Genomic DNA, 23,027 nt, shown 5'->3' with positions numbered 1-23,027 from the left:
ACGAGGGGCCACCCTGTCTGTGGTACACCGGGAGTGCCCAGAAGCGTTTGGCAGATCTGGAAATCACGAGCTGGCAGCGCTTCGAGGGAGACAGAGCACCCCGGAGCCGCGGGAAGGACTGGGAATCACCGCTGATGGGAGCTGACAATACTGGAAGGGTGGTTGGGACTGGAGAGGGATGAAGTGGGAGCCAGGAGAACAGGAAACAGCACAGGGAATTGGGGTGGGGGCTCAACTGTGCTCAGAATTTGGGGAGTTACAAACTGGCATGGCTGGCACTGAGGAGAGCTGGGAAATGAACACAGCCAGTACTGAGAGAACTGGGCAAAACCAGTGCAGGGAAGTGAGTATGTGGGTAGGGGTATTCTTTGGTGCCCCAGAACTCTTTGTGTGGGATGCCTCAGGATTCAGGGGAACCCAGACCAGGGTGTTTTTGGTGACCTGGGACTGTATTTGGGTCCTTGGACCCCAGAGTTTCAGGTACCCCAGGGTCCTGCATTCAGGGTGTGCCAGGACTCCCCACACCCTGGGGTCGGCTTGAGATGCTGCCTGCCCCGTCCTGTGGGACAGCAATGGCCTGGAGGTGCTCAGCCCAAGGGTCCTAGGGGTGCCTGGCTGCACCCCCTCACTCTCAGGGTGCCCTTTTCCCTATTCAAGACTCCCCAGTCTGCAATCCAGCCTCTGTCGGGATAATCGCCCTGGAAAAGGCTGTTGGAAGGGGGTTACCCCGAACTGCGTCCCCAGAGACGCCTCCCAAGGCCCCTTTACCCAGGGACATTTTCCCAGCCTTTCCTAAGGAAGGGCTGGAACTGATGCGAGTTGTCTCCACCCAGGTTTTTGGATAACTCCACCCGCCGCCTCCTCTCAGCTCCTCCTCCCACTGAGCAGCCCAGCTGATATAAGCGAGTCACTCAGGCACTGGGAGCTGCCGCGACAGCTGGGCGGGTGGCGTGGGACATCGCGCCGTGACCTGAGCCGTGCCCTTCGCCTCGACGCCGGACCCATGGCGACCCCTTCACAGAAAAGGAGCACCCGCAGCGGGGCTTCGGGGACCCCCTTGTCCCCAACACGCATCACCCGCCTGCAGGAGAAGGAGGATCTGCAGGAGCTCAATGACCGCTTGGCCGTCTACATCGACAAGGTTCGCTCGCTGGAGCTGGAGAACGCCGGGCTGCGGCTCCGCATCACGGAGTCCGAGGAGGTGGTGAGCCGCGAGGTCTCGGGCATCAAGGCTGCCTACGAGTCGGAGCTGGCGGATGCCCGCAAGACCTTGGATTCGGTGGCCAAGGAGAGAGCTCGGCTGCAGCTGGAGCTGAGCAAAGTGCGGGAGGAGCACAAGGAGCTGAAAGCCCGGTGAGTGCCCTGGGGATGGTGGGGATTGCAGCGGGACGGGTGCTGCCGTCATGCTTGGCAGAGAGCCGGGAGGGAGGAAGGAGCGAGCTGGAGGAGGCAGGGAGAGAGAGGAAAAATCCGTGGCCTGGCCGGAGTGTCTGTGGCAGGGACCGAAAGAAGAGCGAAGCTCTCTCGTCATTCCTGCTCTCCTTCCAAGCGCCATCTTTGGCCGGGATGCCCTTGGAGCGGGGATTTGGGGACAGAGCTGGGGACGTTTGGGGCTGAGCAGACATGCCCTGGGCCCCCGGCAGGGTCCGTGTTCTGCGCCGGGCTGGCGGCCCCTCTGCCTTCGTCATGCTGGAGTTATTCCTAAACACGCTCCGGCACAGCCCGGGAAGCGGTGCCAGCCAGCTGGCTCTGTCCTGCCTACAGATTTCGCCTGCTCGTCCTATTTTCCTTTGCTGTCTTTGGCACCGCTTAGAGAACCTGCTCCAGGTTTTGTTTGCTTTAACCCTCCCTGTGCCGAGCTGTTCCCGCTCTGTGGGGTTCCCGGCTTTGGGGGAAGCGGTGTGTGGACAGCATTCGTGTCCCCTTCCCACCAGCTGTCACTGGGTGATGTCCAGATGCTCCCAGACAGCACCTGGGGCACAAATTCCTCCAGCCGCTTTCCTTCCCTGCCATCAGAAATGTCCCCCTCGTGGTCCCCTTCTTGCAGCCACTCTGCTGTCACCGGTTACTGGCACAGGTCCCCTGAGGACACGGGGCTCCCTGGCCAATGTCACTGCTGGCCAAGCAGGGGCTGGCACTGGGCTTCCCCCGGACTCTGCCAGCCCGTGCAGGGTCGGGACGCGTCCCTGCAGCGCTCAGTTCCCCGAATGCCGCTCCAAGCAAGGAGCGAGCGGATCCCTTTCCGTCATCGACTTTGGCTCGCAGCCGGATCCGGGCTGGGCAGTGGCGGGACAGCCCCCTCTTACTCCATTTGATCTTTTGCCTTTTATTCTGGACACCTCGTTTTGAGCCTGTACCAAATGAGGCTAAAATTAACTTCCTTAGTAGATGCCATAAATATTCTACCTGGGAGGAAAGGGCTGTGCTGACTGTTACAGCCGTCTCCGAAAGCCATGTGTTATATTTAGCTTTCTATTTCCCGTGCACTGCTGCAGCTTGGTCCTCGGATAAGGCGGTTTGCTGCTCCCAGATCCCGAGGATCCGGGTGCTGGTGAGAAGAAGAGCTGAGCTGTCTAAAGGCTTTTTCTGCTTTATGCAAACGCGGAATTATCTCGGTCGCGATCTTTCGAGGGCTGGAAAAAATGCCCGGCCCGCAGCAGTGAGTGGAGGGGAGCTGGGCGCTGGCTGCGCTGTGGAGCCGGCCCTGTGGAAAACGGATATGGAATTTTTCCTTCCCTGCGATGGGCTGCGCCCCGGGAGCTTCTGTGCTCGTTCCCGTGCGCTGACAAATCCCCTGAAAAAGTGCTGTGGCTCACGGGGGTTCCCAAAGAACAGCTCGTGCTTGAGAGATGGGTTTCGGTGGGTTTTGGCTCTCGGGGACAGGGGTGGTTCCGTGTTGAGTCATCTCTGAGTCACGGCCGGTGAGATGGAAGAGCGGAGATGCGGGGGAAGCCGGTGCTGTTCATTCCTGCCTCTGGTTTGTCCCGTCTTCCTAGAGCGCGGTGTGAGGGCTGCTCTCCAACCCCCAAAAGCCGTGCAAGGACACCGCAGCTCCTCTTGTGTCCCTGGGGACCTGCTCGATGTGGCAGGGCTGCTCAGACAGCGGCACCACCGCTGCCGAGCTGCGATGCTGCTCCTTGGGCTGAGTCCGGCTGGGGTGTCCCCAATCTTTGGGACATGAGGGAATAGGGAAGCCACGATCCGAACCCTGCGGAGGGGTCAGAGCTGCTGGTGGGATCAGGAGAGCCCTGTTGAGACGTTCTGCTCCCTGTTCAGCCTGCCCTGCCGGCTCCCCCTTGGGTCAGCACCTGGTCTGGGGCCACTTCGCTGTCCTTGACTCCCTGAGACTTTGGCTAATAAATAACCGGCAGCCCTCTGCAGCCCTCGCTGTGCCCGTCAGCCCCGAGTATCTCCCACAGGGCAGGCGCTCGGGGCCGCCTTATCAGCGCCCGCAGCATCACCACTGCCCCATGCCGGGGTTGTCTCGGCAGCGCAGAGGGAGGGTGGGGGGCCGGGATGCCAGGGCATGATGTGTCTGGATGTGACGCGATCCCGGGTCCTGGGTGCTCTGTCTGGAGTGGGGAAAGAGGTGCTGACTGGAGGGGGACGAGGTGTGGAAATGAGACCAGTCTAACCAGTACCGACGCAAGAGCTGGATGGGTGGAGGAGGGTCTGAGGCTGCCTGTCCTCTGCCTCCTGCCACCCCTCTGCTCCTGGCCAGCTGCTCTTCTCCTCTGCAAGTTCCCAGTGGGATTTTCTTACTGCCTGTTTGGCTTCTTTCAGTGGTGATCCAGGAGGGGTTTCCCAAAATGCCCACCTGGCTTTTTGCATGGGGATGCTCACCCCTCTGGGCAGTCCTGCCTGTCCTGATGCCACATGTGTCCCCTGCTCTGGATGGCTTCAGGAAAAGAGGGGTGCAGTGAGGGTGGCTGTGACTCAGGAGTGCTGGCAACACCAGCACTATCCCCTCCCATGCCAGGGGTAGAGATAGGACTAGTCTGAAATGCTCCTGTCCCTGGTGTCCTCGAGCTGCTGTCCCCCTCCTTGGAGGACACCTGGACTCCAGCATGGCACCAGAGGTTGGAGAGGTGCTCTGTTCTTGGTCCTGCCCATTGCCCCCCCTCCTTAAGCAGGCTTCTGACTCACAGGGTGAACAGAGCCACAGCCCTTGCCTTGCTCCATGGCAGTTCATCCCACCCCACGAGTGGGAGACATTTGTCAGTGCAAGCCCCAGTCTGGGGTGCCAGGGTATAAAATACAACCCTTGAGCACCTTCAGTCCCAGGAGAGGCCCCCTGAGGAATTCATTGCCCATTCCACAGGCAGGGAGTGGCCATACAGTGACCAGCTCCCTACTCCAAGGCAGGAACCAGCCCTTGTTAGTACCATGGCTGATGAGCAATGCCTTCCTCATTTGCAGCCCTTAACCTGATTAAGCCAGTGCCTGGGCAGTGCCTCTTCCTCCCAGGGCCTGGATCTCATCCCTGCCCCTAATGAGGACAAATCTCCCATTTCCCAAATGTTGTTATGGAGGGAGGAAGCTCATCCAAGGGCAGAGCAAGGGAGGCAGCAGTGGGGTGAACTCCACAACCCTTCCCCAGCCCAAGCGGGTTTTGCCTCATGCTTTGTTCAGCAATGACCCTCCAGGCAGGAGCAGGTAAACAAAACCTGTTCAGTTGGGGGGAAAAAGGGAGGAAAAAGAAGCAGGGCTCAGTGCTGTGAATGGGTGGGGGGGTTCCACACACTTCCTTCGGCAGCAGTGAGCTTGTGCTGGAACATTTTGCGTGGGGGGAAACCTCGGGCTCCTGGGTTTCTCCCCCGTCTCCCTCATGGCATTCCTGCCAGGGAGGGAATGCTTGGGCTGGGAGGAGGCTTTGCCCTTTTGCAGCAAACAAAGAGCAGCTTGTGCAGCTGGGGATACTTTGGGGGAGTCGTCAACACAGAGCTAGGCTGATCCAGACCTCTGTGGCCCTCTGGGACCCTCTTAAACACACCAGCCTGGATCTCCAGCCCTGTGGACACATTGGTTGTTCCTTGACATGTGCTGCAGCCAGCAGCTCAGGGTGGCTGGGCATGCCTGCCCTCCTGGCATGCTGCAGGGCTGGACTGTTCTGTGGCAAAACGTTTCTTCAAGGTGAAGGTTTTCATTAGCTGTTCCCAGTGGAGAGGAATTCTCGCCTGTGCAAACATCCAACCCCTCTTTTTCCTAGAAAAATCGTGGCAGAGAAACATGTTCCAGCACTTTTGGTTTGTGACCTCGCTCCCATTGCTGTGTTTGCCAGTGTTTTCCAACCACAGCTCATTCTCTCACTTTTCCCAGGGATGAGGGGAGTGAGAGGAAATCCCGTTGCCTTATATATATTTAGGATGATAGGACCCACTCTGGTAAATTGAGGATCTTATCCTTGGAGCTGGGGATTAAAGAGGAGCAATTGCAAAGAGAATCAGGGCTGGGTTTGGTGTGGGAAGGGATCCAGCCCTGACAGCCTGCCCTGGCCCCACATGCTGCCACGAGTGTTTTTCACCCTTGCAGGTGTCACTTCACTTGTCTGAATCCCATCAACACTCAGCTCCAGAGGATGGGATTGTTCTCAGTGTGGTGGCCCAGCCAGGGTGGGACATGTGGGGCAGCTGCCAGCTCTGTGTTCTGCTGAATTCATAGCTGTTGGGAGATGCAGTTTCCTTTTGTGCTGCTGGCAAAGACAGGAGGAAGTCAGCAGAGTTCTCCCTCTGATCCTGGCCAAAATTAGAGCTGCTGGAGTATTCCCCAGGAAGTGTCAGCCCAGTGGCCTCAGGATGAGCTGGGAATCACCTTCTACTGTCCTGCCACCGGCTGCATTACCTGTTTCACCATCCTGCTCTTTGGGAGGTTTGCTGAGCCTGTTCCTTTGTGGCCAGCTCAGCACGTTCCCAAACAGCTGAGGCTGGTGCCATGTCAAACCTGTCTGTGTCAACAGCTGCCATCAGACAGCAGGGTGTCAGGCTGGCTGCCCACCTGCCTCTGCCCCCTCCCCTCCCCACCCAGGGCTGAATATCGCCAGTGTGAAGCTGAACAACTGTGGTGCAGTGGCAGCTGCAGCTCTGACTGCAGAGATGTCTGTGTGACAGCCAGGCTCAGCCACCCAGGAGAAGCCCTGTCCTTCCAGGGATGGGGCAGCCACAGCTTCTCTGAGCAAGCAATGCTAGGGCCTCCCCACCCTTACAGGGAAGAGTTTCTTCCTAATACCCCACCTAAATCTGCCCTCTCACTTTACAGCCATTCTGCTTTGCCCAGTCACTCCATGTCCTTGATAAGAGTATAATAAAATATACATATTTTTCCTTGTTCCTGTGTATAAAGGATGCAGCAGCATGTCCATGAACCATGGTGTGATCCAGGGCTGTGGGTGTTGGGGAAAGCCAAAGGGTGTGGAAGTTGGTTAATGAAGTGCACTGAACTCAGCCCACAGAGATACCACAAACCCCAGCTGGGTTGGGACACCTCTGTTGCTGGTGAGGCTGAGTCAATATTTCACACACTCTCTCATAAACCTTTTCCCGAAGTGCAGGTGCCCTTGGTTTGGGGTGTCCCCCAAGCTGCACCCAATGCTCTATTTCTGCCTTCCACGGTTAGCAGAGCTGGGAATTGCAACAGCAAGAGGAAGAAAGTTCCCCAGGTTGCAAGGTGGGTGCTGCCCTGCCTGTACTGTGCCTTCCTTAATTATGGGGTTGCACCATTGAGGCGTTGGCGCCGTGTCCCTGCACAGACGTGGCAGAGCCAGGGGAGAAACAATCAGGGGCTCTCCTGAAGCTGTTGAATTTTTGTGTTGGGGCTGTGAGTGGCTCAGAAGCACTCTTTAGGAGTAAGGTTCTGATACAGCAGAAGTCTCTCCTCCCTCTTGCACAAAAGCAATCTCCAGCCACTTGCTGTAGCTGCTGCTTTCCACACACGCACACATCCTGCTGCCATCCTGGTCTCCACGCTGCAGGGCTCAGCTAGAGCTCAGAACTTTCAGTTTGTTGGGGTTTTTATTTATTAACAGCTTAAGGACACGGTTTCTCCCATCTGAGTCGCATGAGCCCAACCCAACATCCAAGCTCTTGGTGTGGATGTGTAATGTGGGCTTCAGAAGGAAACTTGGCCCCAGTGCCCATCAGCACTGAGGAGTGGCCAGCTGCCCCAGCAGCTCCCAATCCCCACTGTGAGAGCTCTGAGTTCCCTTCTCCTTGCAGTGCTGTGGCTGTGGAAGGGCTCTGGCTCAGCCCTGGCAGAGCAGGGCCGTGAGTCACGCTCAGCCATGTGTCTGGGGCTGGAGCAGGGTGTGGCACACAGGGCTGTGCTTCGGGGGCCCCCCCAGTCCGGCAGTCACGCTCTGCCCCTTCCTTCCTGGCATGGTGGCAGATAACCCAGCAGCATCTCTGGGGTGCAGGGATGCTCCCCCACAGGACATCAGGCTACACTGAGAGCAGCCTCATCCCTGAGCATCGTTCTTTGCTGTTAGGGTGGCTGCCAGGCCCCCCTTTCAGGGCAGAGAAGCTGCTTTGTCCTGCCCAGCTCAGCTCTGCAGTTCCAGTGCAAAAAGCCACCAGAGTGGGGCTGGCCTGGTGGTGAGTGTTTTGTGAGACTGAGCAGGAGGGAGGTGGTGGGGAGGCTGGAGCATCTCATGGTCCTGTTCACAGTTCTGTGCAAGCAGCAATTGGGGTTAAATTGTGCTTTCTAGGGATGCCACATCTGCAGTCCTCACTCTGGGGAAGTGCTGGTTTCCTGCCCACGTGCCCAGCGGGTCTGGGCTCCATCCTGGCCTGGTGCAGGCTGCCAGGGAAAGTGGGCAGTGGTGTGCTGGCAGCTCTGCACATGGCACAGCATGGCAGAACACAGGCAGTCACCTTGCCTGCTGCTGAGCTGCGTTTTCCTGATGCCATCCTATCCACATCCATCCCCACAGCCACCCCAGCAGCAGCAGGAGCTGCCAGTGACTCAACACGGGCAGTGCCACCGCCACGTGCAAACAGACCTTGTGGCAGTGTAAACACCTTGTCTGCCTTTATCTGGGCTGCTGGAGCCGGGATAGCACACCCTTTTGTTCCCAGGAATACGTGTGGCAGCTGGATCCAACAATCCTCTGCTTTGTTTCTTAAGCAAATGTTGCTGGCCGGAAGCTTTGCGTACCCAGTTTATGAAAACCAGGGTGAGCTACTGCTGCTTCTGAACAGAAAAAGGAGGCCTTGAGCTAATCCCCTGTTTTGCCTCTCTTGGTTCCTTTCTGCCTTGTCCCTTCTTGCATAGAGACCTGGTTTCCATTGTGGATAAGGATGCAGCAGGTTCCATTGTGGATAAGGATGCAGTTTCCTCGCTCCTGGGGCTGGGATTGCATCCCTGCTCCACATCCTGGCTGTGTCTCCAGCTCCTAGCAAAACACGAGCTTCCCCCCAGTCCTGAAGACATGACTAACACAAGTGACTCAGCTCCCTGTTTTTAACTTCTTTGTGAGGCTGCTGCCATGCCCAATCTCCCAGGGAAACACCGGGAATCTCTGCTTTGGCTTCATCCTTTGAGGTGGTAGTTTATGGGCTTAGCCAGGGATGTGTTGAAGTGAATGGAATGTTTGGGGTTTCCATGAAGGGGCAACACTCAGAGCTGTTCTAGGTGGGGAAAAAAAAAAACAAAGCCACAACTTTCTTGTTAAGTTTTAGCCAAATTCTTTAAAAGTTAGTTTTTGCTGTGTTGGAATAAAATAGTCAAGGCTGGGCCAAACTCCTTAAATTTACAGTCCAAAACTTAATTTATCATTACATTAATTTAACTATATTAATGTGTATTAACTATATTAATTAACTTACTTATTATCATGGTAAGTTCAGAGTAGTGCCATGAAGACTTGGAATTTCCTTCTTCCCTCCTCTTCCCAAAGGCTTTGGCTTTAGTCAGCAATAGACAACTCTGCAAACTGTTAGCAAATTCTGGATTGGAAAAACAAGCTGACAACACCCTCAAACAAATTGTGGGATTTTTGGGGCTGTCCAGAGTAGGAGTTGAAATCGATGATCTCTGTGGGTCCCTTCCAGCTCAGGATATTCCATGATCTCAAAGGTTTTTTCTTGTGTCTCTCCTCCTGAAATCTTGCCCTCAGGAGGAGGAATTGAGCAGTGTAGAAGGTGGTGTATTGACATATTTGAGTTGTGTCTGAAAAAAATTATCTTTCCAACTCAATTACAAGCTTTTTTTAGCAAATTTCTTTTTGTTGATAAAGGGTATTATTGCTTTAATCTATATTTAGGGTGGTTCAATTCCAGGCCAAGTGTCTTTTAGATAACCCAGTTCAAAATTTGATGGAAAGCTAGGAAAAGGCAGGCTGGCATGTTTGGAATGGATGAGTTTGAGTTTGAGTTGGGCTTGAGTGGGGTTGACCAGTGTTTGATCGTGGTGTTCTGAGCAGTTGAGATGTTCAGGTTTATAAAGAGATAGAATCACATAATAATTTAGGTTGGAAAAACCCTCCAAGATCATCAAGTTCCCCCAGTCCTGCCAAGGCCACCACTAAGCCAAATGCCACATCTGTGTGTCTGTTAAATCTCTCCAGCAGGGGGGTAACTCCACCACTCTCCTGGGCAACCTATTTAAGTGTTTGGTGATTTTTTTCAGTGGGAAATGCAGTTTTTTCAAGCAATGAGCTGACCTCCCTCTGGAAACCCCAGGCTCAGCCCATCTCTGGATCTGCACAGACACTTACTAGGTTTTCCTAGTGCCATGCAGACAATTTCCAAACTCTTCAGGACCAGCTCTGGTAACAGAGCTGGGACTGGGCCAGGTTTGCTAAATCAAGTTTCAACTGGTAGCACTTTGCATGTCACCCCAGGCTGGAGGCTTGTTCCATGTAAGCCAGGATTTGGTGATAGACATTCCCCATAGGGAAATCCTGCCCTCATTTCCTGGGCTCTGTGTGCTCCCAGCACTGGGGACTCCAGTGGCTGATCCTCCTTGCACTTTGCATCTGTTTTCTGGGAAAAGGAGTTCCGTGGGTAACAGGGGGTCCTGCAGGCAGCAAATGGGGTCCCACAGGTGGCAGAGGGTCTCCCAGGCACTGACAGACCTGCTGGAGTATTGTGATGCATATTCCAAGCTGGGACACTTGTCCATGGAGGATAAATCCCACCTTTTGTCTGTGCAGACACACGGATTTATGCCTGATACAAACCTGCCCCAAAAACACAACGTGGGCTGTGGAAAACCAAGTCCCTCCCATTCCCTCAGTGATTCCCACATGGCAAAAGGGGCAAAACTCCCTTTTCCAGCTCTGAAACTCCTCTGGTAATGCCATCCACCCTCCAAAACCATGGACTGTCCTGTTACCATGGGGGACTCAGCCCAAACAGCAGCGTCACTTGGTGATTTGGGATTTCCATTCCGAGCTGCTGAGGGAGGCTGGGATGAGTCACCAGCTGTTACAGCCCGGACAGGGAGTGAGCAGCACTGGGGCTCCCCAGCCAGCACTGTTAATTCATTGTTAATTCTAAACAATTAATACACTATCTATTCTTAGAAATGTGCTTTGAGCTCTTAGGCAGCGTGTGGTTGTGATGCTGCTGAAGATGAAGAAAAGGGAGAAAAGGGAGGCTGGAGGGTGACAGCTCTTTGCTCTGGTGCATCCAGGAGGAGAAAAACTCCTTCAAACCCTCATGGGGGATGTGTGTGGCTGATTCCTGGCAGTATCAGTGTGGTCAGGTTCCATCACACTTGAGTTTGTGTATCCTAGGGTATGGGAGCTGTGGAGGGACAGGAGCACCTTGGATTTGGGGAATCCTGGACGGGGGGTCTGTTTGCCTCCACATTAAAGGTTTTTTCCTGGTTCCAAACGAAACAGCATTTTAAAGGTGCAAGGAAAGCCAGATCCCAATTCCAGGAGGGGAAGCCCAGCTCTTGGGAGATGGTTTTGCTCCACTGGGGCACAGGAATGAGCATGCCGTGAGTGTATCAGGAGCATGTGGCAGGGCCAGCACTGACCCTGGCACCAGGAAGGGTCTTTGGCACTGCTGACTGCAGAGGTGGAAGGTGTTTCCATGCATCTGTGAACAAGAAGGTGCCTCTGATGAGGGTCTGGTGCCCAACAGGATGCTGGCTCCGTGCAGACATTGTCCTCTATACATCATGCTGGCTATTTCCAGCTCCCCTGCTAGGAGACCGGCCGTGTTTATCCTGGTGATTTGGCAGAGGCGCTGTGGCACAGATGAGTCAGAAGCTGGGAGAAGCTGCTTTGCCACATTCCCACTGTCCCACTGCAGAGGTTTTCCAGTCTGCCTCTCCACGTGCTGTCCCTGCTGCTTGTCCTGTGGGCCCTGGTCCCTGGGATGAGGGAGCAATCCTTGGTGGAGAAGCAACCCCTGGGACTGGGGAACAATCCCTGGGGTGGGGGAGTGATCCCTGGGATGTGTGTGGTGTTCCTGGGATATGTGTGGTGATCCTGGAACAATCCCTGGGGTGGGGGAGTGATCCCTGGGATGTGTATGGTGTTCCTGGGATATGTGTGGTGATCCTGGGACAGATCCCTGGGATGAGGGAGTGATCCCTGGGATGTGTGTGGTGATCCTGGGACAATCCCTGGGGTGGGGGAGTGATCCCTGGGATGTGTGTGGTGATCCTGGGACAGATCTCTGGGATGGGGGAGTGATCCTTGGGATGTGTGTGGTGTTCCTGGGATGTGTGTGGTGATCCTGGGACAATCCCTGAGGTGGGGGAGTGATCCCTGGGATGTTTGTGGTGATCCTGGGACAATCCCTGGGATGTGTGTGGTGATCCTGGGACAATCCCTGGGATGTGTGTGGTGATCCTGGGACAATCCCTGGGATGTGTGTGGTGATCCTGGGGCAGATCCCTGACACTGGAGGCAGCTCCACGGAGAGCAGCCTGCCCAAGGTGGGGCAATGAGGTTTGCTGGGTCCTCCCAGCAATCCAAGACTTCCATGGGCACACACAGCCGCTCCTGCCTCGGGTTCCCAAGCCGTGAACATGTCACAGCTTTTTCTGGGATTGCATTCTCAACCTGCATGGGCAGGAACAGGCAGCTGTGGCCCCTGGCAGCCAGGTGGGACTGAGACCTGCAGTCCTGGGGGATTTGCAGATATCCATAAATATTTATGATGGGGCAGGAACTGGCGAGTTCCCTGAGTTGGCACCTTTTCCAGGGTGGGGCAGCTGCAATTTGGAGGCAGGGAAGGAGGGGAACGCCTGTGCCTCTACGAGCTCCATCCCACTCACTGATCTTCTTCCAGTGTGTGAAGCCCAGTGCTGCCCAAGCTTCAGGAACACTTGTGGGGATTAATAGTGGAGAGGGAAACCAAAGAGTGTTTCCTAAAAATGCATTGAGTGGGCTCTGGCATCTTGGAGAGGGTTGGCATCTCTCCAGCAGCCTGGTGGGCTCATGCCTGGAGCTGTTCCAACAAGCTCTGATGACTCTGTCCTGTCTTGACTTTTCCAGAGGGAGAGCCCAGACCTGCCAGGTTTCCTGGCTGGGATTTTGGGGCAGAGCAGGGGGGAGCAGTAGCAGATGCTGCTCTGCAGGGCTGTCCCTGAGCACTCTCTGAATCCATCACGTCGACTTCGCAGCCTCGCGTCTGTCTGTGCTGAGCGCAGCCAGAGCAGATCCAACTTTCCATTAACATTTGGATTTTCTGGCAGCTCAGCTGCAATTTTCAATCTTTTTTTTTTTCCTTCTTCCTGCTTTTAAAAGCTAAAAATAAAATGTCTTGAGGCCCCTTTTCCCTCCATCTTTTCTCTTGAGACATTTGTTTCTTGAGGATTTGATGCCTCTGTTGTTTTTTTCTCCTCTTGGATTGTTTTTACCGATGGCTCTCGCAGCACAGGGGATCAAATCCTGTGGGATTTGGAGGCACCCAGCCCTCCAGAATGAGTCTCTGCTCCTCTTTTCACTGGGGAATTTGGAATCTGTAGCAGGCAGGATGGAGAGGCCAGTGAAACTCTCTGGGGAGGAGGAGGAAGGTCTGTCTTCATCCTCCTCTCCAGGGAAGTGGGAGTGACACAGCTGCCATGAAAGTTTTTATTTTTAGCCCAGCGCCAGCTGGAGCCTGTGTGGCTTCCCGGGAATAAAAGCAGGACCTGAGGGCAGGAGAAGGGAAAACTCAAACCTTGGCTGGGCTGGAGCAGGGATCAACAGAGCTGAAGTGGTGAGCTGGGGGTCCCCAAGGGCAGAGAGGATTCACCGATGTGCTGGTGCTGCTGCCACGTTTGGGGTCAGGGTGCCTTGGGAAGGAACCTGGGGGAGATGCTCAGGTCTCAGGGAGCTGAATTGTGCTGACCACTGACTCCCAGAGCAGAGGACAGGAGAGGATTTGTCTCACCCCTCTCCCTGTGGCAGAACTGCTCCCAGCTCAGCCTCGTGGCTGGTGAGCTCCTGGCTCTGCTCCTCACAGTGGAATCCAGAGTTGAGCACAGGAGGCTTCTCAGGAAAAGCAATTTGTCCTTGGGCCATCTGGGATTTACTATGGGGCTTTCCAGAGCCCTGGACACTTCTGGTCTCTGGAGAGGGCCAATCTGCTGCAGACACAAGTGTAACCAGCAGCATTTCCCCTGTTTGTCACTTATCAATGGAACTGCTGTCCCTTGAAACCCAGGATCCAGGAGATCCCCATTCTGAGGAGCTGGAGTGTCCTCCAGCTGTACCCAAACCTCCACAGCCGACAGGGCAAGCAAAGAGCAGCAGTAAACCACCAGGAATGAGCTCTGCCCACAATCACATTGCAGTTCTTTCCATCAGGAATGACGGGGCTGGACCCCGCCGGCACTGCTGGGGTGGCCACGCTGGCTGCGGGGATGAGCCGGGGCCAGATGGGGAAAACTCGGCCTCAAACGCTGGTTGCAGTGAGCCTTGGAGCCTCGGATCCGCTCCCAGTTGGCATTCCTGTCCTGTGAGTCACTGGCACAAAAGGAGTGGGTTGGACAGGAAGGACCCAGCAGCAGCTCCGCCAAGCGAGGCTGTGGTTCCCTGGAAAAGGGGGACCAGCAGCATTTCTTGGTCAGTTATTCCATTGTGGGCTAAATTCCAAATTCTCTAGACTGCTTAAATGCTGTTTAGACATAAAAGAGGCTATTTTATGGAATTTATGGGCTATGAAATCATACTCTATGCATATCGAGACCCTTTTACCTGAGAGCCCCAAACATTAAAGTATGAAAATCTGACCACAGAAATATTCTAGAATTCATTACAGATCCAGCATGTTGTACTGAGCCCTTTACACCACAATAGTGAGTGCTCTGGGCTGGGAAAGGAGCTTTCAGAAATTGAAGGAAAGGCAGAAGATAGATCTTCACTCACTTCCAAGAAAAAGTCTGCAAGCTGCTACTGGATTCCCAGAGGCTCTGCTTTTCCTGACATAAGTGATTCTGAATTTCATTACTGTACATGTAGGAATTGTTATTTTTTTAAACTGTCCTTAAGTGGAATTCCTGCTCTTTTAACATGGAATATCCTGGGATTTGGAGTGAGGCTTGCACTTAAAAACAGTAGTCTGGGATTTTGAAACCTTTGCTTCAATCTGCAAAATAACAGAATAACTTCTCCATGCTGCTCGGGTCAGGAAACGGAAAGAAATTCAGGAAAATCTGCTGCTGGCCAATCCAGGAGCTTCCGACATCCTGCACCTGCCGGTCCTGGGTCCCCTTGCTGGTGCAGGGATGCTGCTCTGGGATGGGTGGGTGCAGGGATGCTGCCCTGGGATGGGTGGGTGCAGGGATGCTGCTCTGGGATGGGTGGGTGCAGGGATGCTGCCCTGGGATGGGTGGGTGCAGGGATGCCGCTCCCCGGTGTTTGTGATGTCCCGGCGTGGCTGTCCCCTCCTCGCCCCAGGATTGCGCAGCGCTGCCGCTGCTCGCCCACGGCTCGGAGGCTCCGGTGCTCAGCCGGTCCCACAGCCCATCCTGCGGGAGGCGGGGTGACCATCCCACCCAATGGGCGGCTGCTGGGGGGCCGTTGGGTCTTTGCTTTTTATAGGACCTACCGAAATAGCTGCAGGCTGTGTTTTGGTGGTGCGGTTAGATCAGGTTCCCTGGTCACACGGCGGGTCTGTCGGGAGTGGCTTTGAGCTGCTGTCAGAGGGCTGGAAAAGAGAGGGGGGCAGCGGGGGCAGGAGTGTGGATGGTGATGCCAGAGGTCGGACTGGGGGGGGTGAGGCACCACTGAGCAGCAGCTGAGCTCGTGTGGCACAGCCACAGCAGTGCAGTGCTCAGCCCCCACTCATCGCCTGGTGCTCCCCGAGCTCTTGGCGCTGGCAGGGTGCCACCCACTCCTCTGCCTGGCCACTTCAGTGGGCAACACGGGCTGTGGGGCAGTTTCAGCTCCTCTGCAGCTGCTGCTCCACCATCCAGCCCCATGGCACACGGTGCCACGCTGCAGCACATCTGGCTGTACCTGCCCATGGTGGGCTCTGCCACATCTCATAGTGCAGGTCCCTGTCCTGCTGGACCACGCTGGGCCACACCACAACACCCTCCAACATCCCACCACGCTGTCCTGCATCCCACAGTGCCACACGGTGCCACTCCAGCCCCAGCTTTGTCACCTCTGCTCTCTCACAGTACAGCCATGCTGTGGATTCTGCACCTTGAGACTCCTCCTGCTCTGCCAGTCATTCCCAGCCCTTCCTGCTTCCCAGTATCCAAACTAGGGCTGGGTGTGCCAGGTGTGTGGGATGTGCTGGTCCCCTTGGTGGGTGGCTCTTAGGGACAGTGGTGCAGCCCTTTTGGGAATGATCATAGTGACACTCTTTGTGCTTGGTGTGCAGTGCACAGGCTTTTCTGAGAACAGCCCTGAGGAGAAGAACTTGGAAGTTTTGGTGGATGAGAAGCTTGATGAGACCTTAGAGTCCCTGCCACTATTTAGAGGGACTCCAGAATTTTGAGAGGGACTTTGGACAAGGGTCTGGATAAGGGGAAATGCCTTCCCCCTGCCAGAGTGCAGGGGTGGGTGGGGTATTGGGAAGAAATTCTTCCCTGTGAGGGTGGTGAGGCCCTGGCACAGGTTGCCCGGAGAAATTATGTCTGCCTCTGGTTCCCTGGAAGTGTTCAAGGCCAGGTTGGGTGGAGCTTGGAGCAGCCTGGTCTAGTGGAAGATGTCCCTGCCCATGGCAGGGCGTGGAACTCGATGTGCTTTAAGGTCCCTTTGAACCAAAACAATTCTATAATTTCCTGATAGCTGTGATTATTCTTGCTGTGCCACTCACCTGTGCCACCCTTTGCCCGGCAGGAATGCCAAGAAGGAAGGGGACCTGCTGACTGCCCAGGCACGCCTTAAGGATGTGGAGGCTTTGCTTAATTCCAAGGAGGCTGCTCTGTCCACAGCCCTGGGTGAGAAGAGGAATCTGGAAACTGAAGTGCGGGACCTGAGGGGACAGGTGGCCAAGGTGAGCAGTGGCAGCTCTGTCTCCAACTGACCCAGGGATCCCTTTTTACCCCTGTCCTGGTTAGAAAGACAGGTGTCTGCTGAGAAAGGCAGGAGCCTCTCTTTGAAATGGAGGATGTAAACCCCCTCCCTCCAAATTATTATAATTTTGAAATTAAGAGGCTCTCAGGCAAAGATATGGGAAATAGGAATAACAGTCTTTACTAGGAAAATTAAAAATAGAAAGAACAAACAAACAAAGAACAAGCACCAAAAAAACCCACTGACACAGTCAGAATACAACCTGACACCCCATCAGTCTGATTCACTGGTGGCTGCATCCTCCTGGATTGACAGATGTGGTTCAGTTGAAGCAGTGCTCCTGTAGAAGGTGCAGTTTTCCTCCCAAGGCCCAGTGATGATGTGGAAAGGTCCAGTTTTCCTCTGGGATCCAATGGAAAAAAGGCTGCTTTGGTGTTCCAAATCTCAGTTTTTATCTTGGTTTGGCTCCTCCCCCTGGCTGGAGCAACCCCAACGGGATGATGGAATTTTATCAGTTATACAGTGGGACTCAGTGGCCATTAACAGGAGATATCTCCTGGAGGAAGGATGGGTGTGGAAAAGATAAAGAACACTGCGCCACTTGGTTTTTACAGAATCCATACTTTTGGTCACACCCTGTATTGCAGCCTGGGGGCTGCCAGGTCCCTGCTGTGCCAGGGGCTGGGGGCAGAGGCAGTGGGGTGGTGGCTCCCCAGCCATGCCAGGTGCAGTGCCCAGAGTGATGTGATTGTCCTTCTCAATTCCCTGCCAGCTGGAAAGTGCCTTGAACGAAGCCAAGAAGCAGCTGCAGGATGAGATGCTGCGCCGTGTGGACGCTGAGAACCGGCTGCAGACCTTGAAGGAAGAACTTGAATTCCAGAAGAACATTTACAGTGAGGTGAGCTGTGATGTGCTGCCATGGGGCTGGGATCACAACCCCCACTATGTGCGTTGTGTCCCCTCCCTGAGGTGACAGTGTCCCCTTGTGGCTTTCTTTTCCGTCCCTGGTGGTCTTTACCAGGACCAGAGAGTGCTAACATTTATCTGTCTCTCAGAAAAGCTCACATTTAGTCAGCAGAGAAAGACCAGAGGTCTCACTTGATGAGTTCCCACAAGAACCTTTATTTCATGCAAAGGGTGGGCAAGCAGGGATTCTCTTCAAACAAAGGGCAGACAGGAAGATTTACAGATTCAGGGGGGATTCAAACTACAGCCAGTAAAAGTTTATACAAAGAACAGCATCCAACCTAAGTGAGAAGTTCTAAAGGTGAACTGACCAATTACACAGACTAATTTCTAACCAATTATCTTCCAAAGCGTTAGGAGAGTGACCAAATTCTTAAGGAATTTGGCTCGACCTTGGTATCTAGGATTCCTTATCTATTATAGCAAGTTCCATGGGCCAGGGGAAGATGGCTTTGGAGGAATTGTATCATCCACATCCCCTCACCTGTCCCCAACCTGTCCCCAGGAGCTGCGGGAGACCAAGCGGCGCCACGAGACGCGGCTGGTGGAGATCGACAACGGGCGGCAGCGCGAGTTCGAGAGCAAACTCTCCGAGGCCCTGCAGGAGCTGCGCAGCCAGCACGAAGCCCAGATCAGGCTTTACAAGGAGGAACTGGAGAAAACCTACGGGGCGAAGGTGAGCAGCCTCTCCTCTCCCTCCAGCCCCACAGAGCACAGACTCTGGGTGCCAAGGTGCTGATCCCCCTGTCCTGTCCCCCAGCTGGAGAATGCCAAGCAGTCAGCTGAGAGGAACAGCAACATGGTGGGTGCTGCCCACGAGGAGCTGCAGCAGACCCGCATCCGCATTGACAACCTCTCCTCAGAGGTCAGCCAGCTGCAGAAGCAGGTGAGTTGAGATCAAAGGGTTCCTGGGGGTGGTCCCCTCCGGGTGGAGTGGCCCGCCCTCACCTTCCCTCCCCACAGCTGGCTGCCAAGGAGGCGAAGCTGCACGATCTGGAGGATATTCTGGCCAGGGAACGCGAGACCAACCGGCGCCTGCTCTCCGACAAGGAGCGGGAGATGGCCGAGATGCGGGCACGCATGCAGCAGCAGCTGGATGAGTACCAGGAGCTGCTAGACATCAAGCTGGCTCTGGATATGGAGATCAACGCCTACCGCAAGCTGCTGGAGGGCGAGGAGGAGCGGTGAGCGCAGGGTGCTGGGCTCAGCTCTGGGCTACGCGGGTCCCAGTCCTTGTGTCCTCACTGGTTTCATCTCCTCTTCTCCCCCTGCCAGGCTGAGGCTGTCCCCCAGCCCTTCATCCCACAAAGGCACATCTCGAAGCCACATGTCCTCCTCAAGCTCCTCCAAGAAGAGGAAGCTGGAGGACAGCGAGAGCCGGACCAGCTTCTCCCACCATGCCCGGACCAGTGGCCGTGTTGGTGTGGAGGAGGTGGACTTGGAGGGCAAGTTTGTCCGTCTCAGGAACAAGTCCAATGAGGTGAGTTTGCCTTCAGGGAGATCTGTAGAGTCCCTGGGGTGAGGTTCAGCCCTGCTTCACCCTATGGACAGGACATGAATGGGACAAGCTGGGGAGAAACCAGGGTTCTGAGGGTCGCTGCTCTGTCTCACAGGACCAGGCAATGGGGAACTGGCAGATCAAGAGGCAAAATGGGGATGATCCCATCCTTACCTATCGCTTCCCCCCGAAGTTCACCCTGAAGGCTGGCCAGGTGGTCACGGTGAGTCTCTGCCTGGTGCAGTTTCCAGGCAAGATCCCAAACCCTGCCAGCCACTGGTTACATGGAGTGGTTGGTGTGTGGCTTCTTGTGGTGATAGACCGCCATCCTGGGGCTGAGAAGTCACTTTTCTCCTGCTTTTCTCTCTAGATCTGGGCCTCAGGAGCTGGAGCAACCCACAGCCCCCCCAGTAATTTGGTGTGGAAAGCTCAGAGCAGCTGGGGCTCCGGGGACAGCCTGCGCACCGCCCTCATCAACTCCAACGGGGAGGTGAGAGCCGATGGCAGCTCGGCAGGGGCACGGGGGTGGCAGGCACTGAACCTCCCAACTCACCTCCTGTCCCCCACAGGAGGTGGCCATGCGGAAACTGGTCCGCACTGTGATCATCAACGATGATGAGGATGAGGATGATGATGAAATGAGCATCCACCACCGCCATCACCATGTGAGTAAGGTGCTGGGAATGCTGCTGGTTCCAAGGGCTCTGAGGGGGTGAGGCTTCAGTCAGGGTGGGAGGGAGCTCAGGGTCAGGCAAATAGGAGAAGGCAGTGGGGAGGCTGCTGGGGAAAGAACTGTGTGAGAGAAGCCAACAGACCTCTGGCACCTGAAGGAGATTTTGAAGACCTTGCTGGAAGTTGTCTTCAGCCCTAAGGAACCCTGACATGCCATGAAAAGGGCCAGAAGAGTCAGAGGGATGCTGAGCTGGTCAGCATTGCTTGGAGGGTAGGATGATGGGAAGTTGATGGATGACGCTTCTTGTCAGCAGCTGCTCTGTCCTCTCTGCTTCATGAGGGTGCTGGAACAAATCCAGAGGTGGCTTTGTCCTTCCTCTCAGTCCGTCTTTCCCCATATGGTGCTGAAATATGCACCAGGAGGAGCAGCAGACAGAGAGCAGGCAGTGGGCAGAGAGCAGGCAGCATGCCAGGAGCAGAGCTACAGCCACTCCTCCCAAAGAAACATCCCTGGCTGCAGCCCAGCATCCCCACCAGCCCATCCTGCAAGGTGTGTGTGTCCTGCACACGAGAGCCCCGCAGGAATCATGTGCAGAGAGGTGCCATCATGGCCAAGCTGTGCCTCAGTGGTCAAAGATCTTCTGGATGCCACTTCAGAGCTCTGCAGGAGCAAAATGGGGCATCCATCATCTACTTCCCTCTGAGTTCTGGATCTGAAGAGCAGTGCCAAGACTGATATCAACACACTGAGCTAGTGGATTGTCCTCTGCTCTGCCCTTGTGAGACCTACCTGCAGTGCAGAGTCCAGTTCTCAGGCCCCCAGCACAAGAAGGACACAGAATTGCTGGAGCAAGTCCAGAACTGGCCATGAAGTGTTCTGAGGGCTGGAGTTTCTCTGCTCTGGAGGCAGACTGGATGAGTTGGGGCAGCCTGGGGAAAAGAAGACTTGAGGGAGACCTTAGAACTCCTTCCAGGGCCTAAAGGGGCTCCAGGACAGCTGGAGAGTGACTTTGGACAGGGACCTGGAGTGACAGGACAAGGGAGAATGGTTTCCCATTGACAGTTAGAGTGCAGAGTTAGATGGGATACTGAAAGGAAATTGTTCACTGTGAGGGAGGTGAGTCACTGGCACAGGTTACCCAGGAAAGCTGTGACTGCCCCATCAGTGCAAGTGTTCATCAAGGCCAGGTTGGACAGGGCTTGGAGCAACCTGGGATAGTGGAAGATGTCCTGCCCATGGCAGGAATGAGGTGAGCTTTCAAGACCATTTCAACCCAAACCATTCCATGGTTCTGTGATTCTCTTCTATATTGACTGTCCCTAGACAGAGGAGCCAAGCTCCTGCAGTGAGTGCTGCCCATTTGTCTGGAGGCTGAATCCTTTCCAAGAGCAAATTTCCCATCAGAAAGCTGCCAGCTCATGAAGTGATGAGGAAGAGAATGTTCTCAGGAGCACAGTTCAGGTGTCTGAGAGCTCAGGGTTCAAGGTCAGAGCAGCAGTCAGCAAGGTGCTGGCCCCAATCACTTGGGATTAGCAACACAATAATAAGGATTCTATTTTATTTATTTTAAACTCTCTTATGTGAAGAGCTCTCCTGGGTCACACTGGTGCTGCCACCATCCTCAGGGCAGGAGCTCGAGGTCATTTTGTCTGTCCCCCCCACGTGCAGGGCTGCAGTGGCTCTGGGGACCCTGGTGAATACAACCTGCGCTCCCGCACGGTGGTGTGTGGCACGTGTGGGCAGCCAGCTGACAAGTCTGGCACGCAGAACGCCGGCATCAACACCATGTCCTCGGGCTCGTCCACCTCCAGCGTGACCGTCACCCGCAGCTACCGCAGCATGGGCGACTCTGGCATCAGCCTGGGGGACAGCTTGGTGTCCAGGAATTACCTCCTGGGGAGCTCCAGCCCCCGCAGGCAGGTCAGTGCCATCCCACACCCAGCCTGGCTGTGCTGGGGCTGTCACCAGCCTGTCCTGGCATTGTCCTTTCAAACAGGGCAGTGCTGCAGGGGTCCCGTCCCCTCCCACCTCTCCTTCTCCTTCCTCTTCCTCTTTGAGCTTGCACAAAGGGATGGGAGATTCTGAGGGGGATTGGGAAGGGATGTGGCCATGGCAGCTTCCCACCCCATTCCATCTGACACTCGGCCCCCTTGGCATTCCCCATCTTCCACATCACTCATCCCACTGCTGCCAAGTGTTCGTGGTAATGTGAATAATTGTGACTTGAATAATATTAGACTAATATATAATATATTCTATATTGATACTCCCAGTCAATATTATAATCCTCATATATCACCTACCACTAATTCTCAAATTTGAGACATCCCTGCTTGGGAGGATTTATTTATGACATCCCAAGGGCCAGGATGGAGGAGAGCCTGGGGGCACTGTGGGCATTCAAAGGATCCCACTGGGCACTTTGCAGTCAGGACAAATGGATGGTGACACTGGGGTCTTCCTAACTCTTTTCTTTTTCTTTCTCCCCTCCAGGCTCAGGCTGTGCAGAACTGCAGCATCATGTAATTCCATGGCGCATTCCTGTGGTTCCTGCCTGTCTCCAGCTAGGGTTTTTTTTTTTTCCCCAAAGCAACAGATTTTTTTTTTTCCCTTAAAAAACAAGATATCAAAAACCAAGGTTGATTTTTTGTTTTCTATAGCAGGAATTTTATATATATATATATTAAAGTGCTAAAAGATGCTTTGATTTTTTTTTGTAAAGAAAAAATCTATTTCTATATAAAAAAAAACAAACTCAAAAACAGCTTTTCAGCTTCAAATATTTTTTAGAACTTCAGCCAAAGACAGCAAAGAACTGTGTTTACAGAGCAGCCGTGCAGGAGGAGTTTGTAGCTGAAATGCTCTTTAGATTGTACCTTTTTTGCCAAAGCATTTTACATAGGACAGGGAGAAACGCAGCCATACCCACTGGAGCTGCGTGCCACAGGGGCTGCTGTCCTGTCTCAAGTGGAGCACAGTGCCTTTACAACCCTTTTTCTTGGGATCTGAAGCCAAAATTCCCTTTTTTTTCTCTTTTTTTTTTTTTTTGAATTGTGGTTCCTGGCGGTGCTGGCGTGGGGGCTCCTGGCAGCTCGTGGGCGATGCCCATGTCTCAGTGTGGCCATTGCCCCCTCCACAGCCCCCTGCTGCCTGCACTCCCAGTGCTCTATGTACTGTATTCCCCATATTCCCCATCCCAGGCACCTCTTGCCCTTTGGGTTCCCTTTTTTCTTAATTAGCCGAGTTGTGCCTTAGCTGAGGTGGGGGCCGGGCTGGGAGCCCCTTTGGACCCCACCTGGCATCGAGTGGAGATGGAGCAGGGGAAGTGAAACAACACCAGAGCTGCGTTCTGGGACCAGATGGATTTGCCAGCTGGGCTGATGGACCTCGGTCCCACAAGCTCAGCTCCCCCCAGGCCCCTCTTTGGGAGCCTCTGCATCCAGCAGGGTTCACCCCAGCTTTTCCTGGCTGCGGTTATT

At 54.6% G+C, this 23,027-nt stretch overlaps 1 protein-coding gene across 1 annotated transcript; it reads left to right on the top strand.

The window, feature by feature from the left end:
- The first annotated feature begins 725 nt into the window (after window positions 1-725).
- Window positions 726-22,256, top strand: LMNA (lamin A/C). The gene is made up of 12 exons (XM_033082977.2): window positions 726-1,353; window positions 16,235-16,391; window positions 17,184-17,309; window positions 17,883-18,053; window positions 18,138-18,263; window positions 18,341-18,561; window positions 18,653-18,857; window positions 18,991-19,098; window positions 19,246-19,365; window positions 19,445-19,540; window positions 21,217-21,468; window positions 22,042-22,256. The coding sequence occupies exons 1-12, from the start codon at window positions 1,004-1,006 to the stop codon at window positions 22,072-22,074; spliced, it is 1,965 nt and encodes a 654-aa protein (XP_032938868.1). The 5' UTR covers window positions 726-1,003; the 3' UTR covers window positions 22,075-22,256.
- The last annotated feature ends 771 nt before the right edge of the window (window positions 22,257-23,027 follow it).

Source organism: Catharus ustulatus, chromosome 30 (genome assembly GCF_009819885.2).
Source record: "Catharus ustulatus isolate bCatUst1 chromosome 30, bCatUst1.pri.v2, whole genome shotgun sequence".
NCBI lineage: Eukaryota > Metazoa > Chordata > Aves > Passeriformes > Turdidae > Catharus > Catharus ustulatus.
Note: the sequence above shows the minus strand (reverse complement) of the source record. Positions and strands in the feature narration are given on the sequence as shown.